This window comes from Meleagris gallopavo, chromosome 5, assembly GCF_905368555.1.
Source record: "Meleagris gallopavo chromosome 5, MGAL_WU_HG_1.1, whole genome shotgun sequence".
NCBI classification, from domain to species: Eukaryota; Metazoa; Chordata; class Aves; order Galliformes; family Phasianidae; genus Meleagris; species Meleagris gallopavo.
Genome location: NC_139408.1, coordinates 6,291,020 through 6,307,021, shown reverse-complemented (window position 1 = coordinate 6,307,021; position 16,002 = coordinate 6,291,020). Strand labels below are relative to the sequence as shown.

The 16,002-nt window shown below is 56.8% G+C and overlaps 5 protein-coding genes across 12 annotated transcripts; 4 read left to right on the top strand and 1 right to left on the bottom strand.

The window, feature by feature from the left end:
- Positions 1-25: 25 nt before the first annotated feature.
- CBLIF (cobalamin binding intrinsic factor) lies at positions 26-2,633 on the bottom strand. Of its 2 annotated transcripts, XM_085226100.1 has the most exons (8): positions 2,244-2,633; positions 1,970-2,143; positions 1,695-1,838; positions 1,469-1,612; positions 978-1,388; positions 438-585; positions 224-342; positions 26-152 (listed from the first exon to the last, which is right to left on the bottom strand). In XM_085226100.1, exons 1-8 carry the CDS (start codon positions 2,323-2,325, stop codon positions 91-93), a joined length of 1,284 nt encoding a protein of 427 aa, XP_085082226.1. In that variant the 5' UTR covers positions 2,326-2,633; the 3' UTR covers positions 26-90. The 2 variants fall into 2 exon arrangements, with proteins under 2 accessions (XP_085082226.1, XP_085082228.1); XM_085226102.1 differs by lacking the exon at positions 978-1,388.
- A 1,953-nt stretch (positions 2,634-4,586) lies between these two features.
- LOC104910942 (membrane-spanning 4-domains subfamily A member 12-like) lies at positions 4,587-6,985 on the top strand. Of its 3 annotated transcripts, none has more exons than XM_085223985.1 (7): positions 4,587-4,720; positions 5,234-5,353; positions 5,481-5,537; positions 5,848-5,979; positions 6,293-6,399; positions 6,482-6,565; positions 6,645-6,985. In XM_085223985.1, exons 1-7 carry the CDS (start codon positions 4,631-4,633, stop codon positions 6,754-6,756), a joined length of 702 nt encoding a protein of 233 aa, XP_085080111.1. In that variant the 5' UTR covers positions 4,587-4,630; the 3' UTR covers positions 6,757-6,985. The 3 variants fall into 3 exon arrangements, with proteins under 3 accessions (XP_085080111.1, XP_085080113.1, XP_085080114.1); XM_085223987.1 differs by having other exon boundaries at positions 6,286-6,399; XM_085223988.1 differs by lacking the exon at positions 5,234-5,353 and having other exon boundaries at positions 4,595-4,720.
- Positions 6,986-9,240: 2,255 nt separating this feature from the next.
- On the top strand, positions 9,241-10,876 carry LOC104910940 (membrane-spanning 4-domains subfamily A member 15-like). 3 transcript variants are annotated; one of them, XM_031553400.2, is made up of 7 exons: positions 9,241-9,393; positions 9,513-9,677; positions 9,816-9,938; positions 10,149-10,205; positions 10,312-10,473; positions 10,543-10,662; positions 10,742-10,876. In XM_031553400.2, the coding sequence occupies exons 2-7, from the start codon at positions 9,516-9,518 to the stop codon at positions 10,748-10,750; spliced, it is 633 nt and encodes a 210-aa protein (XP_031409260.1). In that variant the 5' UTR covers positions 9,241-9,393; positions 9,513-9,515; the 3' UTR covers positions 10,751-10,876. The 3 variants fall into 3 exon arrangements, with proteins under 3 accessions (XP_031409260.1, XP_085082191.1, XP_085082192.1); XM_085226065.1 differs by having other exon boundaries at positions 10,146-10,205; XM_085226066.1 differs by lacking the exon at positions 9,816-9,938.
- A 131-nt stretch (positions 10,877-11,007) lies between these two features.
- On the top strand, positions 11,008-12,917 carry CCDC86 (coiled-coil domain containing 86). Its single transcript, XM_010710752.3, has 4 exons — positions 11,008-11,290; positions 11,613-11,742; positions 12,169-12,243; positions 12,612-12,917. The coding sequence occupies exons 1-4, from the start codon at positions 11,067-11,069 to the stop codon at positions 12,729-12,731; spliced, it is 549 nt and encodes a 182-aa protein (XP_010709054.3). The 5' UTR covers positions 11,008-11,066; the 3' UTR covers positions 12,732-12,917.
- Positions 12,918-13,062: 145 nt separating this feature from the next.
- LOC100539658 (acyl-coenzyme A amino acid N-acyltransferase 2) lies at positions 13,063-15,866 on the top strand. 3 transcript variants are annotated; one of them, XM_085226060.1, is made up of 5 exons: positions 13,063-13,542; positions 13,791-13,932; positions 14,047-14,260; positions 14,549-14,751; positions 15,248-15,866. In XM_085226060.1, the coding sequence occupies exons 2-5, from the start codon at positions 13,798-13,800 to the stop codon at positions 15,833-15,835; spliced, it is 1,140 nt and encodes a 379-aa protein (XP_085082186.1). In that variant the 5' UTR covers positions 13,063-13,542; positions 13,791-13,797; the 3' UTR covers positions 15,836-15,866. The 3 variants fall into 3 exon arrangements, with proteins under 3 accessions (XP_085082186.1, XP_085082187.1, XP_003206244.1); XM_085226061.1 differs by having other exon boundaries at positions 13,791-14,260; positions 15,422-15,866; XM_003206196.5 differs by having other exon boundaries at positions 13,791-14,260.
- Positions 15,867-16,002: the final 136 nt, after the last annotated feature.

Genomic DNA, 16,002 nt, shown 5'->3' with positions numbered 1-16,002 from the left:
CTGTGGGAGCACACAAGGAAGGACATGCTGCAAATCACTCTTTATTGCCACGTTGTAGGGCCCAGCAGGGCTGTTTCTCCCCCGGTACTATCAGTAGGTGCTGAAGACAGCCCGGATGTGCTCCCTGTCGTGCGGCTTGTATGTGCCAACCCCTGCAGTGGGGAACAGGCGTGAGGCTGTGGCTCTCCACTACAGCCCCTGCCAGCCCCCCAGCACTGCCCACCTTCCTGCAGTGCGTCACTGCCACTGAAGAACTGCCAGTAGGTCCTCTCAGTCTCATTGGCAGCCAGCCCGTGGATGGACACCACCATTGGGCCCCAGAATGTTGATTCTGTCTTAAAGCTATGGGGCAGATGGGTGGTAGGACTGGGGTCCGACGAGCAGTGGGTTGGGGCCCAGGTGATGACACTGACCCTGTTACACCCCCCACTACTCACCCAAAGATGGTTTTGTTGGACTTCTCTGCCTGCTCCAGCATGACCAGGAGCACGGAGCCATCTGGGACATCCACCATGGTGGTATAGGTGAAGAATTGTCCACTCAAGTTGTTGGTGATGGTGTATTTCACTGTGATGTTGGATCCCACTGAGAAAATAGGTCAGGAGCTGAGAGTTGTCTTAAAGGGGAAATTGTTGTCCAACAAGGAAGTTAGTAGAAATAGATTATGGCAAATATGCAAAGAACAAGTGGAAATGTGACAACATGACCAGTGGTAGGTCAAATGCTTGGCAATGGCTGGTGTCAACAAAATGGGAAGGTAATGTTTTCCTGCAAGGGACTTTTAGTCTCATTAAGGGCTAATGACATACCAAAATCCACATCTGTCAGCATGACATGAGAGTATAATGCAACAGCAACCACACCCTCCCAGTCTGAACTCTTCCAGCCCCATAAGGTGCATACTCAATTGGAATAATCCATTACAAACTATAAGGAGAACAGGGTGGTTGCCCCTTGGGGATGAAGGCAGCCAATACCTTCCTGAGCTGCCGTGCCCTGGCTCGGGGTTGGGTCCAGCTGCAGGCTAGTTGCTGTGGGTTCTTCAGGGCTGCAGTCCAGGCTGGCAGAATCCAGGTAGGTTCTGCCCATCAGGGCTGGCAGTGCCTGAGCAATGGCCATAGGCTGCTGCAGGTGGTGTTTGGTGATGGCAGCCACAGGCTGGGTGCAGTCCCACTTCCGTGGGGCATAGAACTTGCCTGCAGCCAGCAGCAGCTGCATGGCCAGACCTGTGCTGTAGATGTTCCCAATTAAGCCATTTCCCTTATCCTGATTTTCAAGGAATTTGTTGGTCACGTTTGACAGTGTTGTGCTCAGCAGGTCCTGCATATCCTGGAGCTCATTCCGGTTATAGGCACACACCAGCGGCAGTGCCATCATGGCCTGCTCATCTGCATGGTAACACTGTCACAGCCTGCTTGGCATGGACAGAGCCAGCTAAAGTATGGTGTTGGAGTGGGGGAACTCTTACCCACAGAGAGCTTGTCCTGGGAACTCCGCAGCTGCTTGGTCAGGATGGTGACAGCGCTCTGGTAGCCACCTGCTCCCATCACACACAGCGCTTGTGCATCCAGCCCCACACTGAACAGTGTGCTCAGCAGGATGCCCTCCTCCTCTGTGGAAGTACAGGGTTCCATCAGTCAGCACAGACCAAAGCAACATCCCTGTGTTGCCATGTGTCACTCTGAGCCCCATACCCCAGTGTGCCACCTCCTTGTCCATCTTCTCCCGAAGGATACTGAGCAGGTCAACACTCTGCCCATGTGCCTCCACATGTCTCAGGTCACAGCAGGAGGAGAGCAGGGCCAGCGTGTATAGGGCCACCTGGCCCGAGGACATGTCTGTGGGGACAGAGAGTGGCCAGGGCAAACAGGGGCTGGGACCCAAACCCACTGTCCCCAGACTATGGGACAGCCAATCCAAGTCATTGATGCCACAGGGTTCTGGGATGCCCCCTTAGGCACCCTTCTACCTTTTGCTTGCTTCACTGCTGTCTCCTTGATTCGCTCGAGCAACTCCTGCTGGGCCTTGCTGCTGTCCCGAGCCAGGTTGAGGGCCAGCAGCACACTGGGGTTGGGCAGTCTGCTGTCCATAGCTGAGAGCTGCAGTATCCCCAGCATGCGGGCACGCTCCTCAGCATTGATGACTGTGGTGAGAGAGAGTGGGCCAGCACGTGCTGGGCACCCCATGTGTCCCCTATTGGGTTTTGTACCCATTCTCCTCCCCAACATCCCTATGTTACTCACTGCAGTCCTGGGGGACCATGCCTTCTGCCCCACAACCTGCAAGTGCCAGAAGCACCACAATGCTGAGAGCCACGCCAAGCATCCTCAGAATCTCAGTGCCAGCGGTGTCCCTCTGACGCCGTATCCTCTCTGCTCTCAGCTGTCTCCAGCAGTGCTGCGCTAACCTTCTGCTCCTAGGGGCTTATCTGCGTGCCTGGCCTTGGCACCCAGGGGTGGTGCTCGCTGACCAATGGGGTTGTGGTACAGCAAGGCCCTCTCCCTTGGCACTGGGACCAGCAGAATGGGGCCAGGACCTGACCAACAAGTCTGGTGCCTGGCTCTGTTCTCACGGTCCATGCCCACGCATCACCCCTCTGCCGGCAAAGCAGCCCTGAGATGTCCCTCTCTGGATCGTGCTGATCACCCTCTGGAAGCTGTGACTCAGCCCTGTGTCATCAAGGAACTGCTAAGGATACAGTGGTGTCACCGAGCCCTCCCGGGTGCTGTGTGTTTCTAGGCAGGGGTCTGGCCTGTGCTGCAGTAATGTTGGCATAGGGAATGGCACAGTGGTGATTTGTTCCACCTGGATGCCACAGATCACAGGCAGAGCAAGGGACTCTCCTACTGCTTCATCACCAATGGGGTTTGGGTGGGGATGGGGACAGGGGGGAGATGGGGATTGGAGCTGGGGCAAGGCAGCCCCACAGCCAGGTGTGTATGGAGGCATGAGGACTTTGGTGTCCCCAGGGAGCACTTTCAGCAGGATACCTGTCCCTGTAGGTCTTCCTCTCTTGTCTCCTACAGGCAGTGGGGACTGCTGGCAGTAGGGCCTGCTAATATCTCCTTGTGACCACTACGTGGCTTTCTCCAGATGGTGTTGACTGCTCCTGCTGCAGCACTCCCTGGGGGGGCTTGCAGCGCCTGGCGCCAGTGGGACAGTTGTGTGGTTAAAAGCTGGGGTTGTGGGGATGGAGGGATGAATGGGTAGAGTCTCCTTGCAGGGCTGCAGGGAGAAGCCAGACTCTGCCTGAAGCTACTTTAAATGCTTCCTACAGCATCCCAACACTGCTCCACGGCCCTGGTGCTGTGTGGCAGCCAGAGGGACTCAGGTGAATGCAGGGTGCCCACTGGGGGGTGTGGGTGTTCCCTGTGCCCCTTATTCTCTCCCTTGCCTCTTCCCACAGGGCCAGTGCTCCCCATTCATGCCACCATGTTGGCCATGGTGGCCATGGGCTCTAACTTCACCTCTGTGGGCACGCTGGACTGCCACTGCTCTGTGTGGTGCTACTGCTGCCAGCACAGGAAGGTGGCACCAGGAGAGCCTTGGCCCCCAACGTGGCCTACAGGGCTGAGATTTTCCTATTCCTGCAGATCCCACTGCTCTGAAGACTGAGTGTTTTGGCAACAGATGTGGAATGGAGGTGGATGGCTGCAGAGTAGTGAATCCCATGCATGTGGGGGCTTGGGGCTGGGGAATTGTGCTGCACTGTGGCATAGCTGGTCTGCTCTCAGTGACTTGGGACTGGCGGCCAGCTGGGTGGCCATTACCTGCTGGGGGGAATATGGGGCTCGGAGTGTGTTGCTAGTAGAAGGGCAGAGCTCTGTGCCCATGGTAATGTTTAACTTCAGGAAAACCTTGGGAAAAATGCCCGATACTTGTAGCTGTGTTGCTGTGTAGGGGTGTTAAGGGGGAGAGCCTTCTGGGGACTATGCTTTGGGATGAGTTGGTGGAATATCCCCCATGGTGGGGGTGTGGATATCCCCCAGGTTGGAAGGTACAGAGGGGCAGCAGCACTGTTATCCCACCTCCCTTCCCAAGGAGCAGGGCTGAAGACTCGGGAGCTTTCCCAAATTGAGGCGGGGGGCAATGCTGGCACCCACTTGTCCTCCTTTCCCTCAATACAGAGGTGCCCTCCCCTGTCCTAGCAGCCCCTTCAGCTGCATAGATCTCCGGGGGGGGGTGGGGGGGGCCAGGGGGCTCTTTTCTCCGCAGCCTACCCCGCAGGGAGGAGATGTTCCTGTGCCTAATGGCTTTGATGGAGCTTCTTCCAGGAACAAAATTTGAGCCGCTGCAAACAGAACAAAGAGACAAAGATGGGTTGTTGTTTTTTTTTGTTGTTGTTGTTTTGTTTTTTCTGGGGGGGGGGGGGGGAGGAGGAGGTTGTGTGGAGATTCTGAGCACTCAGCTCCTGCTCCCCCCTGCCCCGTTGTCCCCCGTTTCTCCAGCAGTACGCACACCTCGGACCCTCCCGACGGACACACGTGGTTGCCCCCTGACATCACGGCGGAGGCTCCAATCGCAGGAACCGGGGCGGCCCCCGGTGCTCGGGACCGAGAGCGAGCGGGGGCGGGCTAGGGGGGGGGAGGATGTAGATGGAGACGGGGGGGGGGGCTCCGGTGGCGGCTCCATGCAGGGGATGGGGACGCTGCGGCTGGGGAGTCGTGCTGTCATGTACACGGCTGAGACACTGCCCAAGGGCAAGAACCGAGTAATGGGGGTGAGTTGGGGAGTGGGGGGAGGGAGAGGGGGGGGAAAGGGAGGGGAGGAAGGGGTTCCCATCCCTATGACACCCCTACACTTCCATTATAACTCCTCGTACCCCTCCTGTACCTCTTCAAAATGCCCCCACCCTTAGCATCCCTGAGAGGTTCCTCATCCCTGTGGGTGCCCCCAGACCTTAGTGTTGTTGGGGGGCACAGAGACCTTCCTCTCTCTCCCTCCCCATGCTCCGTGGTGAGGGAACCTCCCACTGGATCTGGGGGAACGGAGGGGTTAAACCTGGGCATGGGGGGGCTGGGGGCACCCCATGCTTGCAGGTGGAGGGATGAGGAGCATAGGGGCTGTGTGCCTCCCCCAACATAGCACACAGCAGGGATGTGTCCCCCATGCATGGATTCCATAGATGTGGGAACCCCTTTGTAAACTAGAGGGTTGGAACACTTCGGGTTTGGCCCCTAAAGCTCAGAGGCTGCCCTGGGGGGGGCCCAGGCCTGATCCGCTGTCCCCTCAGACTATCCAGATCATGACTGGCTTCATGCACATTGGCTTTGGTATCGTCCTGACCACGCTCACCAATGTCTACTCCTCCATCTTCATCACCGGCGAGATCCCCTTCCTGGGCGGTGTGTCTGTGCGTAGCATGGGGGCTCGGGACTGCCTGCCGACCCCCCACTTCCTCTGGAGATGGGGAAGCTGGGGGGTGTTCTATGGGTCTGGGTTCACGGAACTGAGTGCCCCCCTCCCCTCTCCTGGTGCAGTTCATCATCTCAGGTTGCCTGTCCATTGGAGCAGAGAAGAGTCCCACGGAGTGTGCGGTGAGTGTCTGTCTCCCCTTCACCCCCATCCTGGCCCCCAAATCTGAAGTGGGATATGGGGAGCAGCACATGCACAGGTGGAACCCGCTGGGGCAAAGCTGTGTCCCTGTTTGAAGCTTGTACTGAGGTTATTTCTGTAAATGAGCAATGGGAAGAGGGGAATTAACAAAACTGTTAATTCTGCTGTGTCAGCAGCAGTGCTGAGGGAGTGCTGGGATCCCTACATCAGGGGTGGTGCTGGGTGTGGTGCTGAGATGTTACCCACAGCTGTGGGGGGTCAGGAAAAAGCCCTTTTTCTCCATGCCTGCAGGTGAAGGGCAGCCAAGCCATGAACATCATCAGCGCCATCTTTGCACTCCTGGGCATCGTCGCTTTCATCATTGACCTCAACTTCAATGGGCTGTACCGCTCCAGCGATGACTACTACAGCTACCTTGTCCTGGTAGGTGGGGGAGCCCTTTGTGATCCTCTGCACTTTGGAGCACTTCTCTAGCCCTGTTGGGATCTTGGCTCTATCGGGGCTCCCATCGTCCCTTGGGCACAGTGCCATTGCCTGACCTATACTGGGCTGGTGCTGTGGGAAATGACTCATGCCCTGCATGTGCCTGGTTCTGCTTGAGCTTTGGGAAAGCAGAGAGGCAAAAGATACAGAGCAAGACCCAGGGCTGGTGGGAGATGGGAAAAAGTCTCAGTGCACAGGGGATGTCAAGAACTGGGCACTGTTGATGGAACCTTCCCCACTTTGGAGCTCGCAGGGAATGGCATCTCCATCGTGCTGCTCATCTTCACTATCCTGGAGTTCTGCATTGCTGTTGCCACTGCCAACTTCTGGTGCCGAGCAACACGACTCAGCCCCAACGAGGTAACAGGGAGCAGCAGGTAGAGCACAGGGTCCTCATTCCCCTGGCTGGGGATAAGCATGGGATGCTATTTTCCCTCTCCAGGCCATGCTCATTGTGCCCAGCACCACCAGAGTGGACCTGGCTGTGGTGCAAGCAGAGCTGCCACAGCCGCCCAGCTACTCGGAGGTGAGGGGGCTCCGGGAGGACCGCATTGAGCCCCCGGCTCTTTGTGCAACAGCCATCTCTGACCTCTTCTCTTTCACAGCTGGCAGCTCCTGAAGTATAGCTGGGCAGAAAGGATGTCACAGAAGCCACCTGCAGCTCCAGGGCATCAGCACCTTCTCTTGCTGCACTGCAGGCTGGGGCATGCTTTGTAGCCCCTGAACTTAGCCTCTGTCATCACCCCCTCATCCCGCCCTTCCTGACCCCCATACCCTGCCCAGCTCTCACATCCTGGCTGCTCTGGGAAGGGCCTGGAGGTGGCCCTGTCCCATTACCCCAGCCAGGTGCTGGGCATCACACAGCAGCTGGACTCATTTCATTGTCAGCTCAGCCCCTGCTGGCTTCATTTTCTCTTGAAAATAAAAAAATTAAATGCTGTGGCCACACCGAGCTCTGCTCCTTTGCTCAGGGGCTTGCCAGGGGAGGTTACAGCTCCTTATAGATTTCAATACTCTATTGCCTGCTGTGGGGGCTTGCACTAAGGACTGTGGGGATGAGCCCCAGCAGAGAAGGATTCATTGGAGAGTATTTTGCACCTTCCTCCAGGAGGAGTTTTGGGTCAAGTTCCATGTTTCCTTGCTCATTTCACCATCCCCCTCCCAGTGCTTATATCATTCAGCCAAAACCTCATGGATTATTCACTCGCTCTGTTATTTCTGGGCCTGGTGCTGAAAAAATAATGAGCCGGTTTGGGAGGAGAAGCCCTGGAGGTGGGGAGAGTGCAGGGGGAAAGGATCATACTGCTCGTGCTCACAGCACAGTAAGTTCTAACTCCCAAGGGTCCCCCTGTGCTCACCCAGCTCCGTGCTGGTGTTTTGGCCACCCTGTGGCCAGCGCTCTTGTGGGGTCCATGCACACCCCACAAAGAGCTGGGGACCTGCACTCAACCTTCACTCCTGGTCAGGCTGCATCCCTGGGTCAAAGTAGACCAGGAAACAGCTGGGATGGGCTTTAGGAGCAGCACTGCAGCAACTCTCTGCAGAGCAATGGGTGCGAAGATGAAAGCCAGCTCTTCCTTTTTTCGTTTGTTGAAGGCTGCCCCAGAAAACATGACTTCCTCTTTAAGTAATCAGTGATCTGGAGAAAAAGCTGAAATCTGTCTTTTGGTATTTTTATGGGGATATAAAGTTTTTCACAGGAAGCAGAAACTTGCTGTGAAAAGCATTTACCCATCATGACTTGTTTTCCTTGGAAAAAGCAGGGATTTGGATCGGAAAGAGCCTGCAGCATGCAGGGTTTGCTGCTTCCCGGCATCTGCTCAGCCTGTGAGCTTCACCTCCTCTGGCTTCTGCTTCTAAAATATATTGTAACATCCTACCTTGGGCTCCTGCCATCCCCAGCTGGGCCTGGCTTTATTTAGAAAGAGAAGAATGCTTTCTCCACGAATCCCTCTTTCAGAAATGGATTTTAAGGCACTTCAGTGAGGCCCCACTGCTGGATGAGAGCTGTCACAGTTGCTTCCAGCTGAAAGGCTGAAACTCCAGGAACGCTTTCAGAGCCTGAAAGCATGGATTTGGGATGAAATTCACCACAGTGAATGATTTCAGCTGGGAATGCAAGCTGCTGCTGCTCTTGACAGGGGACATCACGTGTGTACAAAAGATAAATATGGGATCTAGGCATTTCCACAGGTGCTGAAGCATTCCTGGGTAACCAAACACCAATAGCCACCAGGAGCGTAGCTCATAGGCAGAACTCTTCCACCTCCCAGCTTTTCCTGGAAAGCTGCATCCCTAGATGAGACATAACCCAGCCTGCAGCGGGGAGCTGCTCCTTCTCCAGACCCCAGGTGTCTTCCCCAGAGGATATTGCTATGGGGACATTTTCTAGGCTCATTTCCACACAGAAGCCACTCTCCATCCTGCATACTGATCTGTGGTCATCACCCCCTTCAGAAACATGCCTAGCAGAAAACAATGCATCCTGGGGATGTGTGACAAAGCAGCCTTGTCCCAGACTCTCAGTGAACTAAAGCAGAGAGTGGAGAAGTTGCTGGTCCCCTGTGCACGTGGGGATGCCAAGAGGTGGCCCCCATGGGCTCACAGTGAGGCCAGAGCAGGTGTCCCAGCTCTAGGGCCAAAGCAAAGCAAGAGGTGCTTCCAAAAGCTACTTTTGGTCTGCCCCTGTCGCAGGGGACACCGATTTCCTGGGTCAGAATTCCCACCATCCTGGCTGTTTTTCTATGTGGGGAGGAAGTGACTGTTTTTCTGGCAAAGCCAGAGCACGGTGGCCTGAGGAGGGAGGAAGGGGCCCCTTGGGTGCTCTTCGGGAGCTCTAACCATGTGCTGTGGCTCCGTTCCCAGTCTGAGCTCTCATTTCCTATCAGAAACGATTGCATCCCCCTTCCTTTCAACAGGGGAGCAAGCCTCCCAGCTCATGATTGTAGGTGGACTGTCATCAGCAGGAACAGGCACAGGGAGTCAAAGTATCTGGAAGGGAGAGAGAGCCCTGAAAAACACAGAAAGGTAGCAAACGAGGTTCCCTAGGACTGACATGGTTTAGGCTGTGTGTCATTTCATTCCCATTTGTCCTATAAGAAAAGCACCAGCCAGACCAGTGGTCTCTTCCTCTGATCACTGACGCTCAAAGCGGGCACTCAAGGCAGATTAATTTATTTTTGCAGCCTCTCTTCCTTCTGTTGGCAAAGCTGCCTCATTGAGCAAGAGGGGCCTGACAGGACTTCCGCAAACAAACTTCCTCTGCAGATCAAAGGGCAGCAGCACTGCAACCCTTGTACTCCACCTAAACTTTCCAAGGGACCAGGAGCAGCAGCACAATCCAGGCTAAGTGAGGTACAGGGCGCAGGATGGGGCATGGGGTGCAGGATGGGGTATGAGATGTCCCCATCAGGGTGACAGCACTCCATACATGGACCAAGCACAGGCCCACTCCCATCCCTGGACCTCTGCAGGTAATGGCAACCACGGTGACAGAATCTGGCGGCGTGCGGATCATCACAGAGGTCATCCCCGCCACAGACCCACGGGCAGCCCAGCTAGCCTCCGGTTCCATCCAGCCCACCGTGTCTTCTTTCCAAGTCAGCGGCTTCAGGAGAGCACAGCCCAAAGTGCTGGGGGTGAGTCTGCGGCATGGTAGGGCACATCTCCTTGGCATTGTGCTGCTGCTGATGCTGGGATCGGGGTGGGACGCACGAAATGGCGGTGCTAATACTTGTCAGCACACAGGGGACCCCCTCTCTTCTGTCCTTTCCCAGACCATTCACATCGTCACCGGCATCATCCACTTGTGCTTTGGTGTCATCCTGACCTGTGCAGAGAACAATAGTGTCCTCTCCCTTCCTGTGGCCAGCGGAGTCTTCTTTTGGCTTGGGGTCCTGGTATGCAAGGGCACGCTTGGGCTTCAACCTCTTACTGCCCAGAAATATGGGGCTGGATCCCCTTGGCATGGGGGGTCCTTGTATACCTCATATCCACTATTCTTTCTGTGGCTGGAGAGTTGGTGAGGGCAGACCTGGAGGGGCTCTGGGATGGGTGATGGGAAGCTGTGCCCAGCTGCTGCCTCTCTTCCTCCTGTGTTTTCCAAGCAGCTCCTGGTTTCAGGCTCTCTCCTGGTGGAAAGTGAGAAAAGAGAGAACATCCTGCTGGTAAGCGCTTTGTGCTGCTGCTGCATACAGCCTCCATGAGGTGCTAAGAGGGTTGGATGGGAGACACTTCCCTGTACGGTGACCCTTCCTGATGTGAACCATGCAGGTGAAGGTGTGTTGCGTGGCCAATGCTGCCGTCATCCTCAGCACGCTGGTGGCCATGCTCATACACACAGTGGCCATCACCCACAGCATCCCCGGCTGCAGCAGCAGCGCCAGCATGCCGCTCCTGGTGAGGCAGGAATGGTGCTTCAGCGCTGAGACCAAGGTACTGCCCATGGCCGGGAGCAGTGGACACTGTGGGGCAGCAGGATGCTAACTGCCTTCCTGCCATCAGGCCCTGAGTAACGGCTTTGACTCCATCCTCATCCTCTTCGGCCTGCTAGAGTTCTGCACAGCTGTGGCGGCCCTGGCCTTTGGCTGCACTGCCATCAAGCAGTACAGTTACACACGCATGGTAAAGGGCTCTGCTGTACTGTCTTCCTCCTCAGCAGGCCCTGATGCTGGCCCTACAGTTTCTTCTTCTCCGCCTCTAGGTGCTGTAGTGAAGCCCACATTATCCCTGCTGCTCCCCAGAGCCGGACCACGCCCACCCTTAAGCAGCAGCCCCACGCACTCCTAAAAAATCCTAAAAACGAACCAAAAAATCCCAATAAACTGCCTCTCCCCCAGCCAAGCCTTTGCGTTTCTCTGCAGGTCGGGCAGCACGTTGGCTGCAACATGGCGGCCCCCACTAGGCCTGGCAGCGCTGCCCGACACCAACATGTCGGCTGTGGAGGCGGATGTAAGTCGGAACTGAGCATGCGCACAGTGCGTTGTGATGTCATCGCTCGGCGCCTCGAGAAAAGCGCCGCGTGGAGGATGAAGGGGTGCAATATAGCAGCGGCTCCGGGCCCTGCGGGGCCCAGCGGGGAGGGCTCCGTCTCCGATCTCGCCCAGACCTCAGCCGTGGGTCCGGTCTCTGAAGTTCCCCAGGCTCCAGCCCGCCGCAAGGCCGCCAAAAAGCGGAAAGAAGCGGTCGTGGCGGCCATTCCCCGGGGCAGGCCCAAATCGGGGCGGGTGTGGAAGGACTCGGGCAGGAAGAGGTGGGAATGAGGAGGAGGGCTTCCAGGCTATGGGGGGATTCTGTGTGGTGGTCCGGTGTCAGTGAGGGCCGAGGGGTACGGAGTTATAGAGAGGGGTATAGGGCTGCAGTGGGGGCGCTCCCCAGGAGGGCTTAGATCGTGGTTCATGAGCGATGTGGGGGCTTTGGGGGTGGCCGAGGTGCTATTGGGAGCCCTGAGCTGCGAGTGAGAGGAGGGGGAGCTGTGACAGGACTTGCAGGGGTCCCAGCTCCGGGAAGTTTGGGGAGGGCCTGGAGGGTGTTAGGACTGCCACTCCCCATTACAGCCCCAACTTCCCACCCAGGTTCTCCCTCATGGTGCAGGACAAACCTCTTCACACTTCATGGGAGCGAAAACTGAAGGAGCGGCAGGAGAAGAAACTTGTGAGGGATCTGGTGCAGCAGCTTCAGGAGGTGAAGCAGAGGGAGAGAGAGGTAACAGGATGCTGCATTTGGGAGCTGGGCCTGGTCCTTCTGCATCACCTCTGGGGGAGCTCTCACCCTCCCGTTGGCACAGTTCCACATCTTTGCCTACATCCCAGTCTTGCGGGCTGCTGCCCTGCAGTGAGCACAAAGCCTACCCATGGCCAGATGAGATTCTCGTATTAGATCCCCTATTGCCCTGCCAGCTCTATGCTGTGATAGTCACTTGCTGCAAGTTGCTGTTTTGGGATAAATTCAAACTCAGGCCTCATGGAGGGTTGGGAAGGAAAGTGTTGATGGCTTGACTCTGTGTGGCAGGTTTCTGCATGCAAGGGCATTACTATAGCCCTGCAGTTTCTTGTCTGGCCCCTCTGCTCCCAGTGGCCTAAGTTTAAGGCTGGAGGGAGCTGCAGGGACATTTTGGTGCTGCTCCTGTAGGAGAAGAAGCGGCGGCGGGAGGAGAACCTCAGAAGGCGGCTGGAGAATGAGCGGAAGGCAGAGATTGTTCAAGTGGTGAGTCCAGAATTGAATGCTGGGCTCTAGTTTGACTTCTACTCCAGTTCCTCCCCCTACCTCCACCCCAGCTCTGGAGGGGCTGGGGCAGGACAGTTGCAGCTCCTCATGAGATCACTCCGGGGGGTGACCCATGAGGTAACAGAACATGGGATATGGGGCAGCAGCAGCACTCCAAGCATGTGAGGCTTTCATAGGGCTTCTCTACCTTGGAGAGACCTGGGAGTGGTGGAGTAAAGGAGGATGATTATCTCCTGTTCCTTCCCTCCCATGCAAGAGCTTGGGGAGCCCGAAGACATTCCTGGGAGTTTTAGGATAAAATGCTGCCTTTCCCCCTGCCTGAAAGCTGCTTCCTTCTGCCCCTCCAGATCCGCAACCCAATGAAACTCAAGTGGGCAAAGAAGAAGCAGCTGCGCAGGGTGGAGAAGCGGGACACGCTGGGCATGTTTCAGAAGGCACCCATGAGGTGCAAAGCAGCTGCAGAGTGAGGCTGAAGTTCTGCAGGTCCTACTGCTCTCTGGGGCCTCAGCTCTGAATGGACAGCAGGATGGAAAAGGATCCAGCTGCTATGTGCCCTGTCTTATGAAAGCAGGTTGTTGTCAGTGCGTGGGACTGGACTGAGAACTGCCCAAATCTACCTTTTCTTCATTAAAAGCAAAGAGGAATTGCTCCAACCTCGGCTTCAGAGAGACTTCTGTACCTCTGGGGTCACAGGGCACCATGGCCCCTGCCCCTGGGGCTTCATTTCCTCTAGGAGAGGCCTTGCTCCTAAGAATGAGCGCTGGGGTGGGGGCACCTCCACTGTGTTGCAGAGCAAGTGAGCACACTGCAGCCTCCTGCCTCCTCTCTTAGGCTGGGAGACAGTAAAGAGGTGGGGAGAATGAAGGAGCTTGAGCTGGAAGCCCATGTGCACCTCTTCACGTTTGTGGTTAGATTTCTTGCCCTATGAATGCCTATTTCTGTGTTTTTCCTGCTGGTTGTGTTTCCCTGTGCTGTGCTGAATGAGCAGTTGCTGGAGGGAGCCATCCCCATGCACTCTGGGCAGAGGGAAGCATGGGGAATTAACTGGACGCAACATTTGTGAGTTCTCCACTGGGGCAGGCGGAGCTCCCCACTGCTGCATCCCCACCCCCCAACAGGGGAAGGGCTGAGAGCCTGACATGGGGTGTGGCAGAACTGTGGGTCATCAGCCTCACGGCTGCATTCTTGTTGCTTCCTGGGTTAATGATTGCTGGGGTGGTGAAGTGCTGCCAGTCTCCAGCACACAGCAGTTGACCTCACCTTTGCCTGCGCTGCGGGGTAAGAGGGGCTTGGGTCCTCTCCAAGTGGTTTTTTGGGACACGTAGAAGGTTTTCCAGTGTGGTGTGTGGGTGCAGACCTCCCTGGGTGGGGCCATGCAGGACTTGTAGTTCTCTGGGAAGGGGGTGAGTGCAGGGCAGTGGATCTAGAGTTTTCTGTAGCCAGTGCCGGAGAGGTGGAGGTGAGCAGGGAGGGGGATCCTGGGGGTAGATCCTGGAGGAGATGTGTTGGTGCCATGCCGTCCCCAGGTGCACCATGGTGGAGGTGATGGTGACACCGAGCTCCTCGCTGGCTGACCAGACGGTGCAGGTGGTGGTTTCTGGGCTGGCTCCCTCACAGTTGGTGACTCTGCGTGCCTGGCTGATGGATGAGCATGGCGAGCGCTTCCAAGCACGTGCATTCTACCGCTCTGATGAGGAGGGCACAGTGGATGTTGGGCGGCACGCTGCCCTGGGGGGCAACTACACCGGCGTCTGGCCCATGGGGCTCTTCTGGTTCCTGCAGCCTGACAGCCTCTTCAAGCGCCTGGTGAAGCGCGATGTGATGGGCAGCCCCTTCCTCGTCCACCTGGAGGTGTTTGATGGCCTCCGCCTGGTGTCAGGGCAGCAGGATGAGCCTCTGGCCACCTGCACCACTGAACGGTGGTATGTGGGCCCTGGTGTGCAGCGGGTGCCCATCCGTGAGGGGAGGGTGCGGGGGGCCCTGCTGCTGCCACCAGGTGAGTGTTGGGGGCAAGAGCAGCCCCAAAGGGTCTTTGGGTCGCTGCCCTAGTGGTTGGAGGTGTGATAGGGGTGTTCCTTTGTGGGAAGATCCCAAGGCTGGGTTTGGGCTGTAGGATGGTGGCTGTGGGGCCGGTGGCACCTCCTTGGTGTGGGATGGTAATGGGCTGGTGGCACCCTCTGGTGATGGATCCTGCATGGAAAGACCCCCAGTCTGGGTTTGTACTGCAGTGTGGTGGCAAGGCTGGTGGCACCCTTCATGGTGTTGGGTTCCTTGCTACCTGCAGGCCCAGGGCCCTTTCCAGCAGTGATCGACCTGTTTGGGGGTGCGGGTGGTCTCATTGAGTTCCGGGCTGGGCTGCTGGCCAGCCGGGGCTTTGCAGTGCTGGCTTTGGCTTTCTTCGCCTACGAGGACCTCCCCAAAGGCCTAACCCAGCTTGACCTGGATTATTTCGAGGAGGCTGCTGAGCTGCTCCTGCAGCACCCCAAGGTGAGTGCTGTGGTGTGGTGGGCAGCCTCAGCAAATGGGGACACACTGATGAATGAGGATGTATGAAGGGCTGGGATCATCCTGGGTCTGTTCTGGTGATCATGGAGGTTGTAGTGAGGAGAGGTGTCCTGATGGCCAGGGGCATCCTGGTGACTTGGGAGTGTTGTAGTGACTGGAGACATGCACAGATCATAGAATCACAGAATATCCCAAGTTGGAAGTGACCCACTAAGTGTCGTTGAATCAAATTCCTGGCTTCGTGCAAACCATCCAAGAACTACTCTGTATGTCTGAGAGCAATGTCCCCATGGCCAGGGCCATCCTGAATTTGGGGACATCCTGCTGACCAGGGATGTCTTGATGACCAGACATGATGCCACAGTGTGCAAGGAGGTCCTGAGATGCCTCCTCATCAGCAGGCTTCCCCAGTGATCATGGCTGTCCCAGTACCATCCCATCGGTGCCACCACCCCTTCCATCTTCTCTCTCCCTGCAGGTGCGAGGCCCAGGGCTGGGTGTCATTGGTGTGTCCAAAGGGGCTGAGGTGGCTCTGGCCATGGCTGCCTTCCTCCCACAAGTGGTGGCCACAGTGTGGATCAATGGCACGACCTTCCTGTATGGCAACCCGCTGCTCTACAAGGGCCTCCGCATCCCTTCCATCCCCTACCAGACCGAGCGCATGCTCTTCACCGAGCTGGGTGCCATGGACAATTCGGCCATCTTTGCTGACCCGCGCAGTCCAGCCTGCAGCTCCTCAGCCATCCCAGTGGAGAAGATCCAAGGCAAGGTCCTCTTTGTTGTGGGTGAGGCCGATCGCAGCTTCAACAGCAAGCTCTTTGCCCAGCTGGCCACAGAACGCCTGCCACAGGATGCCTACCGCCTGCTGTCCTACCCTGGGGCTGGCCACCTCATCGAGCCTCCTGGCTCACCCCTCTGCAGCATCTCCAGCCTGCGTGGCAGCCCTCTGCCTGTGGTGTGGGGTGGAGAGCCCCAGCCCCATGCCAGGGCGCAGCAGCATTCATGGCAGGAGATTGTGCAGTTCTTGGAGCTGCACTTGAGCCCTGCTCCTGCTATCAAGCTGTGAGCTGCACAATAAAGGCAATGGTTGCACTCGGGGCACGTTGGGAGTTAATGAGTCTTGGTGGAGATTAATGAGGCCCTTTGACCTGGGTGTGAGTGTGCTGGGCAAGGAACGGCAGCAGTCATGTTTCCTGTGCTCAGCCCTGGTGTGGGATTTTACATCTGGAATTG